At 54.4% G+C, this 12,587-nt stretch overlaps 1 protein-coding gene across 7 annotated transcripts in view; it reads right to left on the reverse strand.

Moving 5' to 3' along the window:
* Window positions 1-12,587, reverse strand: part of NCOA1 (nuclear receptor coactivator 1) — a 188,489-nt gene that overhangs the window by 10,036 nt on the left and 165,866 nt on the right. For all 7 annotated transcript variants that reach the window (XM_076332528.1, XM_076332531.1, XM_076332527.1 and 4 more), the window contains 4 exons: window positions 11,297-11,480; window positions 8,146-8,331; window positions 5,655-5,778; window positions 1,103-1,271 (listed from right to left, as the gene is read on the reverse strand). In XM_076332528.1, the coding sequence (XP_076188643.1) occupies window positions 1,103-1,271; window positions 5,655-5,778; window positions 8,146-8,331; window positions 11,297-11,480 (663 nt within the window). The remainder of the gene's footprint in view (window positions 1-1,102; window positions 1,272-5,654; window positions 5,779-8,145; window positions 8,332-11,296; window positions 11,481-12,587) is intronic.

The following is a 12,587-nucleotide window of genomic DNA, read 5'->3' on the forward strand; positions in this document are numbered from 1 at the left end:
GTGATTTTGGAGGCACAGCCTTGAGAAAAGGGACGTGGCAAATACCTGACGCAGGAATCAATTCACTGACAGGTTCCCCAAATAGCTGATGAAAAGATAAACCCTGCCAGTAGCACAGCGCAAGTCATCCCGGTGGGGCTGCAGAAGGAGATGTGCCACCTCCGGGCTTAAACGATGGAGGATCAGGCCCAGAGCAGCCAGAGGGATTTGCTCTGAGAAGCTTCTTTCTTAGGACATCCCATTTATTAACAGGCTTTCGATTCTGTTCCTTGTTTTGGAAAAAGCATGCGTGTGAGCGCTATGGGGCACGGAAAAAGAAACCACTCGAAGACAAATCCCAAGCGATCCATCTCATTTTCCACATCCCTTGCTAGCTCCCCGGCAGCCAGCTTTCTCCCCCTGCCATGCCCTGTTATTTATGAAACCCTGGACTCTTCAGAGGCATCTGCCCCCACGGATATCTGCAAATAGGGAGTCTCCACCGGAGCTCAGCTGCAGAAACCAGGGCCCCAGCGCTATCCGAGTAAGACAGCACCACTAAAAGCAAACCTCTTTTTTTTTTTTTCCCCCTGCGGTTCAACCCGAGACAGAAGGGCAGCTGCACTGTAAGCCAATCTTGATAGTAAGGGCTGCACGGTTTCATACCAGCGAGGCCATTAGATATATTATTAGGCAGCACAACCCGGGCTCAGGAATCCCAGGCTGTGGGATTCCAGCTGGAAGGCTCCTCCGTGCCCTAATCCCCCCCGTAAGGTGGGGAAGCGGCACAGCCTGCCAGCTCTCCCCGTTACATGAGCCGCCCGGGGCCGAAAATGCTCGGCCGCCTCTTTGCCAGGCTGCCGGTTCTCATGGGGGATCGCGTTTGAAAAGCGGAGAAGTGAGATATTGTATTTCACGGGGCTGTTTTCCAGCTTTTTTGGCGGGGGGAGAGAACGGTGTGGTGTTAAGTATCGTCTCTGAATCTGACGCTCTCGTGTGTTCCCACTCACATCTGGCCTCCTGTTACCAGATGTTGGAAATCCTCCTCCACGCTCACGTCACACCTCAGCATCTGGCCCTGTATGTGACCTCCAGTAAGTCCCATGAGTGGTTCTCTCTTTACCTGGACCAGTTTGTCGATCCCAAGAGCTCGATCCAGCTCGGCCAGCTCCGTCTCGTCTTTGCCGCTGAGGAAGGAGACGAGCTGCTCGAGCAGGGCTTTCTCGTCGTTCCGACCCTCCGGCGTGGTGGGAGGACACAGGAGCTCATCCAGCTGCGAGGTGATGCACTGGCTGCAGAGAGAAGAAGTCAAGGGGAGGCACGTTAAGGTTTATGAAGCAGCAAGGAGGCTGAGCTAGGAAATGCTCGAGCGACACAGCCCCTGCAGCCACGGGGACTCACTCCCACCCCACTGCATCATGCAAACCCCACGGGATGCAGCCTCGTCCCCCGGCTCCGACACCGGCTGAGCCTGCTCAAGCTCAAGCCCCGGGCCAAAACCTGCTTGTAAGGATGAACCTCTCCACGAAACGAAGCCAGGACAGCGTTTTGGTGAGGTTTGGGAATAAAACTTCGGTGCTTTTGCAGGCTTTGCTCCCGCAGGCGCTTTGGGCAGGACAGCGGGAGGCAGAGCAAAACTTCTGCCGGCACGAAAGCAGGGAGGCGTGGATGGAGCCGGAGCAGCTGGAAGCGGAGCAGCTGGAAGCAAAGCAGCTGAAGGCAAAGGGGAACCTTTGAGCTGCAAAAATAAGATTTCTGCAAAGCTCGCTCAATATTCTTTGGGAATAAGATTAATATGTAAGGAGAGACATTCCAATGACGTGACTAATTGGAGTCAATCGGATTTGTCGGGTCTGACACGATGAAGAGAGCCGTGGCACATCACGCTTGCAGAGAGGCACAAAGGCGAGGGCTCGAACATGCCAGCAGTTCCCAAGCAGCAGACATGTTTATCCTTTTAGCTCCAGATGAGGACCAGATGTACAGTAAGGAACTGAAGCCAATCTGACCGAGACCGCTGCAGCCAACACACGCAGCCTAATCCGGGGAAAAGAAATACTCGGCTTTGGGATTTCTTAAATTGCAGAGCGGGAGCAGAGAGGGAAGCGGGGAGACAGAGGTGAAAAGCAGGGCTAGTTTCACTCCGTAACCAAGGTCCCTGCTACCTGCTGCTTGTATCAAACCCAGTTTTTCAGTGCCAAAGCCAAAGGACAAAGTTTGCTGTGCAGACATCGTTCTTGCAGAGGAAGGGGAGGACAGGCTTCTTCTCCTCATTAACAGGCAGCTAGAGGAGAAATTCAGGTTGGCACCGTCTCTTCAGCCCATGCCAGACCTCCGCGTGGACGGCAAAAGTTGGTTTATAAAGAGATCGTGGGGACAATACAACATTTATGTAGTAAATAAACCTCCAGCGCGTCCTGCTTTGCAGCCCAATCCAGCTTGCGGAGCCTTCCCCACTCCTCCTCTCCTCCAGCACCATGCCGTGGTGGGGTTCAGATGAGTCTCCGGGCAGGTGACAGAGGGGAAAAGGAGATCCTGGACCCCGTACATCATGTCCCCAGTCATACCGGTTTCGTGACGCAAAGGTTTTCTATCCACCCTTCAGGCTTTTCTAAGGCGAAAGCTCTGATTCTGCATGCGGTGAGGAGAAATTCAGCTACTTGCAGAGATGGTGTCAAATGCTGCTTGACGTCCCGTAAAACATCTCCCTGGCATGGCCTCCAAGCGCTGCTCTGAAAGGGTGCAGGTCTCCGGCCCTGCACAGATGTCCTACAAACCTCAGGCATCTCAGATGCGCTGGGTGCCAGCGTTGAGGCAACCGAATCAGGCCCCAGGTGGCATGTTTGACCTTGGGGGATTAGAGGAACGCATGCGAGAACAGCGGCCTGGACTTGGTTCGAGAAGCCTTGGACCTGGCCCAAGGTGTCCCTCTTCTGCAGAAGACACAAGAGCACTTATGCCTGGGACACGAGAGAGGGGATGTTGCAGTCCTCCCACTTTATCAAGAGGCAAAAAGCAGGAGAGGATTTGGGGAACAGAATTTAAAAAGGAAGTTCCTGTTCCCCAGGACAGCCGGTGCTGGGAGATCTGGGCACCACCAGCTCCTTGAACAAGGCCAGGACCTCAGCCCGGCTCCAGCTAACGCGAACCTCCCAGCTGGGAAACCTTTACAACCCCCAAAGCAAAAGCTCTGCCAGTTTGATCTCAGCTAAAATATATTCCTCGGTCCTGTAATATCTGCAATCTAAAGGCTCTGTCTGCTTTCTCTGACTGCGGTCTCCATCGGGTGGATGCACAGCTGCTGGGACCGTGGGCATCTCCCAGGACAAGCATGTCCTCCACAGCTGGAGCACACCTGCAGGTCCTGAGGACCAAAGTCCAGAGGCTTTTCTCCAGCAGAATCTCTCCTCTCGGCTGCAGTGGAAGTGGGATTTTGTAGTTGATCACCACACCGCTAGATGGAAGTGTTTAGACCCCACCAAGATGCTGCCAAGGCAGGTCTCACCCATGATGCTCCATCAGACCTACGGTTACTGAAGATACGGGAGTGAACTGAGCTGGGAACCAGCTTCTTCCAGCGTTGCCTCTGCCCACCACCTCCAGCAGGAACAGCCCGTGCCTGGAGACCCTAATTCAGGAGGAACGGAGGCTCACCATGACGAGCAGACCTCTACCTCTCATCTTGCTGTCATCTCGTGGCCCCAGTCCATGTGTTGGCTTTACTGGGGGCTTCCCCCACATCTCCACTGCATGGGGAGCCCGACCTTGCTGCAGGGACCTGACGGCGCCATGGGAAGTCCCACCACGCACCTTGCTTTCTCCCCCCTCAATGCCGAGAAAATCAAATACTACCCTGTAAAACCCTAACCAGGCTGCAATTTTAAAGCGGGGTTGAAACCACCGCTCTCCAAAGGCAGGGACTGTGCGAGATTTGTTACCTCCACATCTCACCAGGCTTCAGGCAGATGCCACCGCTTCACTGGTCCGACCTTGTCTCCTGGCACAGGACTCTGCCCTGAAACCACCTGAGGTGTTTTTCCCACCTGAGGAGTCCCGGGATGCTGCTGCCCAACGCTTCCCTCCTTGACACCTGCACAGGTCCCAAGCCTTTCACGCCAACCTGGGTCCTCACTCAATAATCCTGCTGCAAAGGGTGAGCCAGAAGAAAATCCCCCTCCCTTCCTCCCAGCTGCGCTGGCTGGGGAGACAAAAACGTCTACAGCCAGCCAGACTGACTCAGTGCTTGGAGCACAAGGCTGCTGAGTAAGGTAAGGTCATTTTTACCCCATAAGCAGCATTTTAAGGAACATTCGTAGCTTAAAAAACAAATTGATTTTTCTAGCAGCTCTGCCCTTTGCCAGGTATGTCCCACGGATCTTAACCCAACAAAATAATGACACCAGCAAGGCTTAAAAGGAAAGTTACTTCCTTGTGGCAAGGGCTCGGGCTGGTGTAAATGCTCAGTTAAATAGGGATTTGTTTTATCTCCCAGCTCTTTCAAGCAACAAGAGGCCAAGTCCTTCCAGCAGAAGTCTGAGATCCAGTTGCAGCAGTGGAGACCACTTAAGCAACTCTCTTCCTGGGCTGAGCGAAGAGCTTTAAGAAATTAATCCAAATTTAGCCCCTAGAAAAAGATGTTTGGCTACCGGCTTGCTCAAATACAACTCTTACACATGTCTTCTTCAGGACGGGAAAAGAGACTGCTCATCTGCTAAAGACTTTAATTAGTAGAGGAAATTCTGCCTCTCCGCAAAGCAGGGCTGGGCTTTGGCAAGAGGATCTGTGCAGAGCTCATCAGTGCTGGCTCTTAAACCAGGTATCCGAAGCCCTCCCCGGGTCAGGGGGAGGATTCACCTCCCAACCGCATCAAATCCATCTCCATGAGCGCTGCTGCCAGCGCTGCTGCCTCAGCGAGGACTTTGGGGTGCCCCTTGCCCGGCAGGGCATCGACCGCCGAGCTCCATCAGCAGGGCTCGCCGCCCTTCTGACCTCCCGTCCCAAAATATCTGACCTACAGTCTCTTCCAAGAGAGTTTATAGCCAAGGAGTGACGTTGTACTTTGGGCAGATGATGGCTGCTCCATGGGGCATGGACCCAAAAAAGGTGGTTAGAGGACCGGAGGGGGTTATTCGACCCTGGATTAGAGCTGTAATAATTTTAGCTGAAGCCAAGCACATGGGGACTGCAAAGAGCTGCGATCACGTGAAAACAAAAAACTGTCCCATGGTTCTCCAGATCCCACCACTGCCCCCGGCGAGAAGGGATGCTGGAGAACACCAGCCCAAGCATTGGCACTGGCAAGGGATAGTGGGGACTTGCAGCATCCTTGGCTCTGCCGTGGATATATGTGATTATTCAGGTCCAGACATACCCTGGACGTCTCCCCCCACCCACCTTCCTCATCTACTCACACGCTTGTCCCTAGAGAGAGAACAGACGTCATCTCTCGCATCGTAGCACCCTGCACCTCCCAGGTCCCGGCACTTTATGGTCCCAGCAGCAACCATCGCCGCCGTACGGCGATGGGCAGTCGTGCTCATCCCAGCCTGCACTTGCCGGGTTTCCAGGCAGGCAGCAAAGCAAGGACACGTCTCTTTGTCCCAGGCAGCTATTGCCAGGACATCCCAATGTTCTCCTGGGAGAGGCTGGGAAGCTGCCAGCCCCGTGGTACTTACTCTTCGGGTTTATTCAGCGCGCCTCGATTCATGGCTGCCATGCTGTTATCTGTCCACGGGATCTGCTCCCCCATTCCCGGCTGTCCAAACTGGTGATCCGGCACCATCTCCAGCTCAGGCATTCCTGGGGGGAAAAGCAGGATGAGGGGAGGAAAGGTTAGTGCGTGGCCAGGACTCGGGTGCTGCTGTGGGGACGGGGCAAGCTCAGAGCAACAGGATGCCAACGGTGTCCTAAAACATCCCTAAAAGGGATGCTAAGAATCACCAGTTACGGCTCTTTTCAACCCAAAGTTACAGATATCGGGTGTGGTTTCCTAACCATTAATTACAAGCATGAAATTCTGGGTGAAAATCTAGGCAGATACTGCACACGCAGCAGAAATATATGATCCTGTGTACTCAGTATGTGCAAATGCTATCAAACAGTTTCCCTTTTCAGCATATTTCTAGCAAGAGTTTCAAAATTTAGGCAAGTTAGAGGGTTTCTTCTTGAAGGCAAATTGTTACTACCGAAGATTTTAGCTTAAAAAGTAACCCACACCCATTAGCATCTTCTGCCTCTCTTCTGGAGAAAAGTTAATTTGCGCAGGGAAAGGAGCCAACGCAATTAAATTAAGTTGTAGCAGAACTTGGAGCCCAAGCCCAGGACAGAGAGATTTATGAGGCTGGAGACTTTACATCATCCCATTTGAAACAGGATTTGGGATTGAAGATCAAACAGCACCTCAGCTGAACCAGCCCGTGGAGACCCAGGGAGCTGGAAACCGGAGGGGGGAGCACATTTCTGGCCGGGGTGGCATCTCTGCCACATCGGGATGTGCTGTCGGTGGCCGCCCCTATGTCAAAAACCCTGAGTTTCTAAGAGAACTGCTGATGAAGGCGGTCGCTAAAGATGACAATCTCTCTTCTTTTAACCAAGCTCAGCTGTGCTGATTCTTTTCCCAATATAATATGTTATTTGCTTGAAAAGGTCTGTGGTTACGCAGTGCCTGCTGTCTTCGTTGTTGTCACAAGGAGCCACCAGCTTCACGTGCCACCCGGACCGTGGGGTTTGTTTCAAAAAAGAGAAACTAAGAGCCCTAAGGGGAGGGAGGGGAGGAAGGTCCAGCTCGGGGATGCTCAGCATCCCAGCGCACGCACCGGCACGGCGGCTCCTGCCAAGCACTCCTCTATTTCTCAAAATTTCTTAAAAAAAGCCTTAAGGTTGCTTGGCAACAGGCGGATCCTGGCAGTGCCAGCGGCAGCCGCGGCAGCTCCGGCCGGGCCGGGGAGGCTCGTGGCACAGTTGCGATGCAGCCCGTCTCCAATCCTTCCTCGACTCGCCCGACAACGGTCCCCAGGATCATCAGTGCTGAAAATCACAGATTTTCCCAAGCAGAGCATCATTTACCGACGGCTCATTTACTGGGCTGTGGGTGACCCTCCTCGAGGCAGCCGGACCCGGTCGTGGCTTAGCAGGTATCAGGGCAGGATGTAAAATAATAATATTATATAGCTGCAAGCTGCTGTGACGTCACAACGTGCAATGCTGATCTCTGCCTCCCCTCCTGGAGGGGAGGAGGATGAAAGCTCTCGTGTGATGCTCTTCTCACGAGAAGCTGCCCAAACCAAGAGCTGCACGTGATTCAGAGGGACCGGTTGTGTGCAGGGCTGTCCAGAGTTACAATGAGTACCAGCCACGCGCATCCTGCATCCGTGGGCTGGTGGGGAGCGTGGCAATCCCACCCCGCGAGCGGGGCCAGAGCTGTGCTCCAAGGCGAACGGTGTGTGAGATGCAGGGCTGATGCTCTCCTGGAGCCCGGCCACCGTCAGAGAGGGGAGAGCAGATGAATCCAGCAGCTCTTCTAGTCCCATGCTACCATCATGAGAAGATGAGATCTGGGTTATTTGCTTTCTGCACCTGCAGTCAAGCCATTGAAGAGCCCCAGTGCATGGTGGCAAGCAAGATCCCTCTTCCAGATCATGTTTAACATCGCATGATTCAGTGAGGGAAGCATCAAGGGAAGCAGAGGAGGGCAGAGAAGCAGCATCCACAACCCTCTGGAGCCCAGGCTGCCGAAATGGCTCACGGCGAGGTCTGCAGTGTTTTGCCGTCAGCGATTTCGGCAAGTTGAGGTGAGACTGTTGCTCCTGCAGCTCTTCTCCCGACACACCACCCATGCTCCGGGTCTCGTGGAAATTAAACCTCAACCAGTGCCAGGGGAGCCTGAGCTGCTGTCACCGCTTAGGCGAGGGGATGCAGCCTCCTCTGACTGCCTCCCTGGGAGCTGGGAGGGACAGAAAGGCCTTTCTTTTGTCCGAAACTATACTGACGTGAAAAGAGAGAAAAGAGTAAGCACAGCTTGGAAGCTCGCTGCTTGGGAGAAGCTGGTGGTGAACAGCAATGCTCGAGCTCCACTCTGCAACGTCTTTTCTCCTGCGGGACTCCCTGGAAAGCCTTAGCGTAACCTGGAGAAGGTGGAGAGGAGCGGATGCCTGTGGCTGTACGTACCTGTGTCGGGTGGGAAGGGGTTTGGTGCGGTCACCGTCCCCCTGCCCTGCTGGGACGGCCCGCGGGCGTGCGGGCTGCTGCCGTTGCTCGCAGGACAAGGAACCGGCCTCAGCTGCGCTGGCTCCAGGGGGTCGCAGAACTCAAACGGGGTCCGACCAGCCTGCACGCCCTGCCCGCTGTTCATCGCTAGAGATTCATTAAATTATTAAAAAAAAAAAAAAAAAGGAAAAAAAGCACAAGTCAGATCTCTTCCCAAGGCTAGTTCCAAGATCACCACTGCTCGGCAAAATCCTCGCCCCCCCAGGGAGGGAGCCGGTGTCAGTAAGTTTGGAGGGCGAGAAGGGGGTCAGGGTGGGATGTCACCTCGCCTAAAGCTGAAGGCTTGGTCCCATGTGTGGTTTGGTCACCCGCAGCCACCCTGGGGGAGCCATCCCGGGTGACAACAGCCCCCGGGGCAGCACCGCAGCTCCTGCATGCTATGCCACACTGTGTGAAGGTAAGGGGATCCAGGAGCCGGGCTGGCACCCAAAAACCAGTAGCTGGAGCTTAAAATAATCAGCTGGGCATAAAAATTAAACATGATCAACTGGACGTAAGAAAGGCAGGGGGGATGGGGGTTGCATCCATCTAATGTACATAGACAGGGTCTGGACACTGCTAAAAGGAGGGTATCAGGACCACTGTGAATTATAGAAGCTGAAGTGCAGCTCTCTCGCTCGACGTAGCCAACTCAACCAGGCTCTGCTCCCTCCAGGGGTGACCCCAGCACAGGAGCCGTGCCCCCCTTACACCTGGCAGCCAGAGGGGAGCCTCAGCAGCGATGCTGCCCGTGCTGGCTTCCTGCCTGTGCAGATTTCATCTATCACCTGCTGGCTTTAAATCAATTAAAACGATGTCATTAGGCCTTGTGTTATTCTGATTTTTATTTAGATAAGTTTTTGCAAATTCAGCTGCAGTTTGCCATCAGGGAGCACATCTCAAATGCTCACGTTGAACTGAAAAATGAATGTAAGAGTCAGCCTTGCAAGCGGGCGGCCACCAGCTGTGGCTGTTGGCAACCCCTCTCCCAGCCAGCAGCACCTCTAAATCCTCGGGGACCGGCTTAGGGGTGCACCGCTGCCGCCCCGCATGAGTTAAACCCGACAGCAGCGCCTACAGCAAGGCTCGTGGTGGATCTCCTTGGCGGTAACTGCTATTTTAGACGCTGTAACCCAGGAGGGCAGCAGTTGGCATTTCAAGCGCTCGCACTGCAGCCCCTGCCGCAACCGTGCTCACCCTCCTCCCCACTCTAACTTGGGTGCAGGATTCCCTTTTCTCCGAAGGCAATAAGCCCCGCTCTCAATTATGCTGGAGCATTACGAGTGTCCCTGCTGCTGAAGGTACCAACCATCTCAGCCCTGGGACAAGAGGGTCCTTGGCAAGGAACTATTAGGCTGGAGCAATAAGCCTAATGATGAATTCAACTCGAAGGTGATGGGTGAATCGGTCCACGGCTACAGCTACGGGGCTGACAGCTCCTTTTCACTTCCCAGACATTTTCCCGATGGAGGGGAGGCACAGCACGGCTCCCCGATGCCTCCGGGCTCAACACAGCCGTCACTCGTCACCCTTCCAGCATCCATCTCTTACACCGTACCCAGTACATCTTCTGTTAGCTGATACTCCAATTTATGAGACCCCAAACTCTTCCCCTATGATTTATCGCAGGCAGGGCGACGTTTCAGCCCATAGCACTTTCCTCCAGAGCCTGCCAGCAGCTCGCAGAGGGTTTTTTTGGGGGGGGGGGTTAGAGACCTGCAAGCCATTGTTCGGTGGCGCAATGCTGTGCTGCCCTCAGAGGGTCCCCCCCCGAGAGCCCACTGCAAACCCAGCCTCCCAGGTGGGCTTCACCCCACTTCACGGCACGATCTTGGCCATGCTCATGCCACTGCGTTGCTTTTCCTTCTGCTACGATGCTCCTACCCTTTTAAAGGCTCCACTTCTGCAATCTGAGTCTTCCGAAAATATCCCAGCCCTGCCTGCCAGAGCCGCCTCGCGGGCTTCTTGCTGGGCTGGAACCCAAAACCTCCTCATCTCCATTTGCTGAATAAGTAACGGGACGATCATCCCTCCTTGGGTAGGATGCGGACCAGCAGCTAACTGGTTTATACTGGGCCCTGTCCTGCGGCTCGCTCTTCCTTCCCTCTGCTCTGAAAGCTGCACTTCAGCATTCAAGACGGCGCGATTTGCAGCGGCAGCGATACGGGGGATGTGACAGATAATTATATCCATGAAAAATCAAGCGTGGGATGGGAAAAGCCCCACGGGGCCAGGACCGGCTCCGGCACGCTGCCCCGGGGATGCCGCGGTACCAAAGGGGACAGGCGAGCATCCCTCGCGCCGCAGGGCTTGGGGCTGGCACGGGGACGTCCATTATGGCAAGCGTGTGGCGTGGGCTCTGACCAAGCACGCCACGATAGCAGGAGCCGCTGGGTGCAGTTATTTGGGCAAATTTATGCTGCAATTGGTAAAAGCTTGCTTTCCCCATGGCGGATGTGGGCGGTTTGCTGGGAATGGCTGTGCCTCTGTTACCGCCCAGCCTGGGGAAGCCCACCCCGAGGAGCCCCAGCTTGAGCCCCCAGCCATGGGGTCCACGTACGCTTTTGCTATGTAACACCCTGAATTTATTATTTGCCTGCAGGCTCCTTCAGGAGAAAAATCCTAATTTTTTCTTTGGTAAAACTACTCACTTTGGAGAAAAATCAGGTCCTTTTTTTTTTTTTTCACACCTAGAAAAAATGTCCTGATGCTGCATCTGAGCGTATTAAGTCTCAAACCCCTGTCTGGAAGTAACAGCAATGCTTTGAAACCTCAAACACCTCTGGCTGAGCCTGCCTGCTCCCTTGCGACCACGCACACGTCTCGGAGGGACAGTATCCCTTCCCTCTCCTCTTACTCACGTCACGGCTGTTTGCAGGGGGACCGTGGGGCTCACCACCACCAGCCTTGCACCGGCCTGTAAAGCCCAGGTCCCCTAGAGCATCACCGCGGCCGGATCCAGGGTGGTGGTAACCCAGTAGAGCCGATGATGGAGGAGACCCTCCCCTCCCACCCCTCGGCAGGGACCCGGTTTGGGGGCGAGCACCGGCATTTGCCGGGGGTGGACACGTACGGTTGAGTCCCGTGGGGGCTCTGGCAGCGGTGCTGGGCTGCAGGGGGGCTGCCAGCATCTCCGGTTTGACGGTGACGCCGGCCACGCCGCTCTCGTTTCTCTCCGGTCCGCACAAGCCGGGCAGCTGAGCCGCCTTCTCCAGCGAGGGCAGGAGCTGGTCCAGCTGCTCCAGTTCGGCAGCAAACTAAGGGAGGAAAAAAAAAAAACCACAGGTGGGTGATTCAGCCCAAACACAGCATCAGCAAGACTGAGCGCTGTTTTCACATTGCACGTAGCCCCCCAGCGCTGCTCCCCCCATCCCTTCGCTCGCCGAAATGCTGAGCATCTCACAGGGATAGAGAACCAGCCCCGCATCCCTCTGCCTGGCCAGACGCAGACCCTGAGGGGGACAAGGACTGTCCCCCCCCATGCACGGGTCTGCATCCCGGAGCCCGGTCCTCGGCGGCAGCTTCGAGATGCTCGTGCGCTGCAATTAGCATAATTATTAATGGTATATATAACCTCAAGCTATTTAAAACAGGAGATAATTTGCTTTGTTAATATACATATGCTTATGCTGAAATTATAATAATAATAAAAAAAAAAGGTCTTTTCTAAGAAACAGAAGTGACTTTGTGGAACAAGTGTCCAAAACCGACACCGGCCTCGGGCATGTAATTACCCTCAATGGGGTAGTAAAATACCATTCAGCTTTTCCAGCCTTCATCACGGCTAAGAGTGGAAGAGTAGATATTTAGCCCGGGGACTCAAATAAATTGGGAAGTTACTGGGAAAGGGATTTGCACCAGTGGCTGTAATAGCGGCGCTGTAAAGCAGCAGGTTGGGATTAAAGGGGCTGAGATAAATGAGCTTCAGCTAAAAAGAAAAAATATCTCAGGGGAAACCAAATGCTTTAAAATCTAAGGAGGCAGACTGCTTCCAGAAGAGCCACCCCTCGGTGTTAGGGAAAGCCTGGCCATTAACACGGGGTAATTAATAGACAACTTGATAGCACTAGGGAAAATCTTTGCGTTTGATGGGGGGAATGATGCTCCGGTCTGGAGAAGATGGAGAAATCTGGCAGGAATTGGGATCCTGGCTTTGACAAGAGGCTCTGCCATCAGCTGAGACGCGAGGCTGCAGCCGACAGCCCCTGCCCGTGACAAATAGCTGGGAGGCCGCTGGCTTTGGGCATCCCTGGGATGCCTCTGCACTTCCCCGGCTGACGGAGCAGCGTTAAAGACCTCTCACTAAGGTGACAGCTTTGCCCCTTGCCAGAAGAAATCATGGAAAGTTTCTCCCTAAATCCTAG

Source organism: Aptenodytes patagonicus, chromosome 3 (genome assembly GCF_965638725.1).
Source record: "Aptenodytes patagonicus chromosome 3, bAptPat1.pri.cur, whole genome shotgun sequence".
NCBI lineage: Eukaryota > Metazoa > Chordata > Aves > Sphenisciformes > Spheniscidae > Aptenodytes > Aptenodytes patagonicus.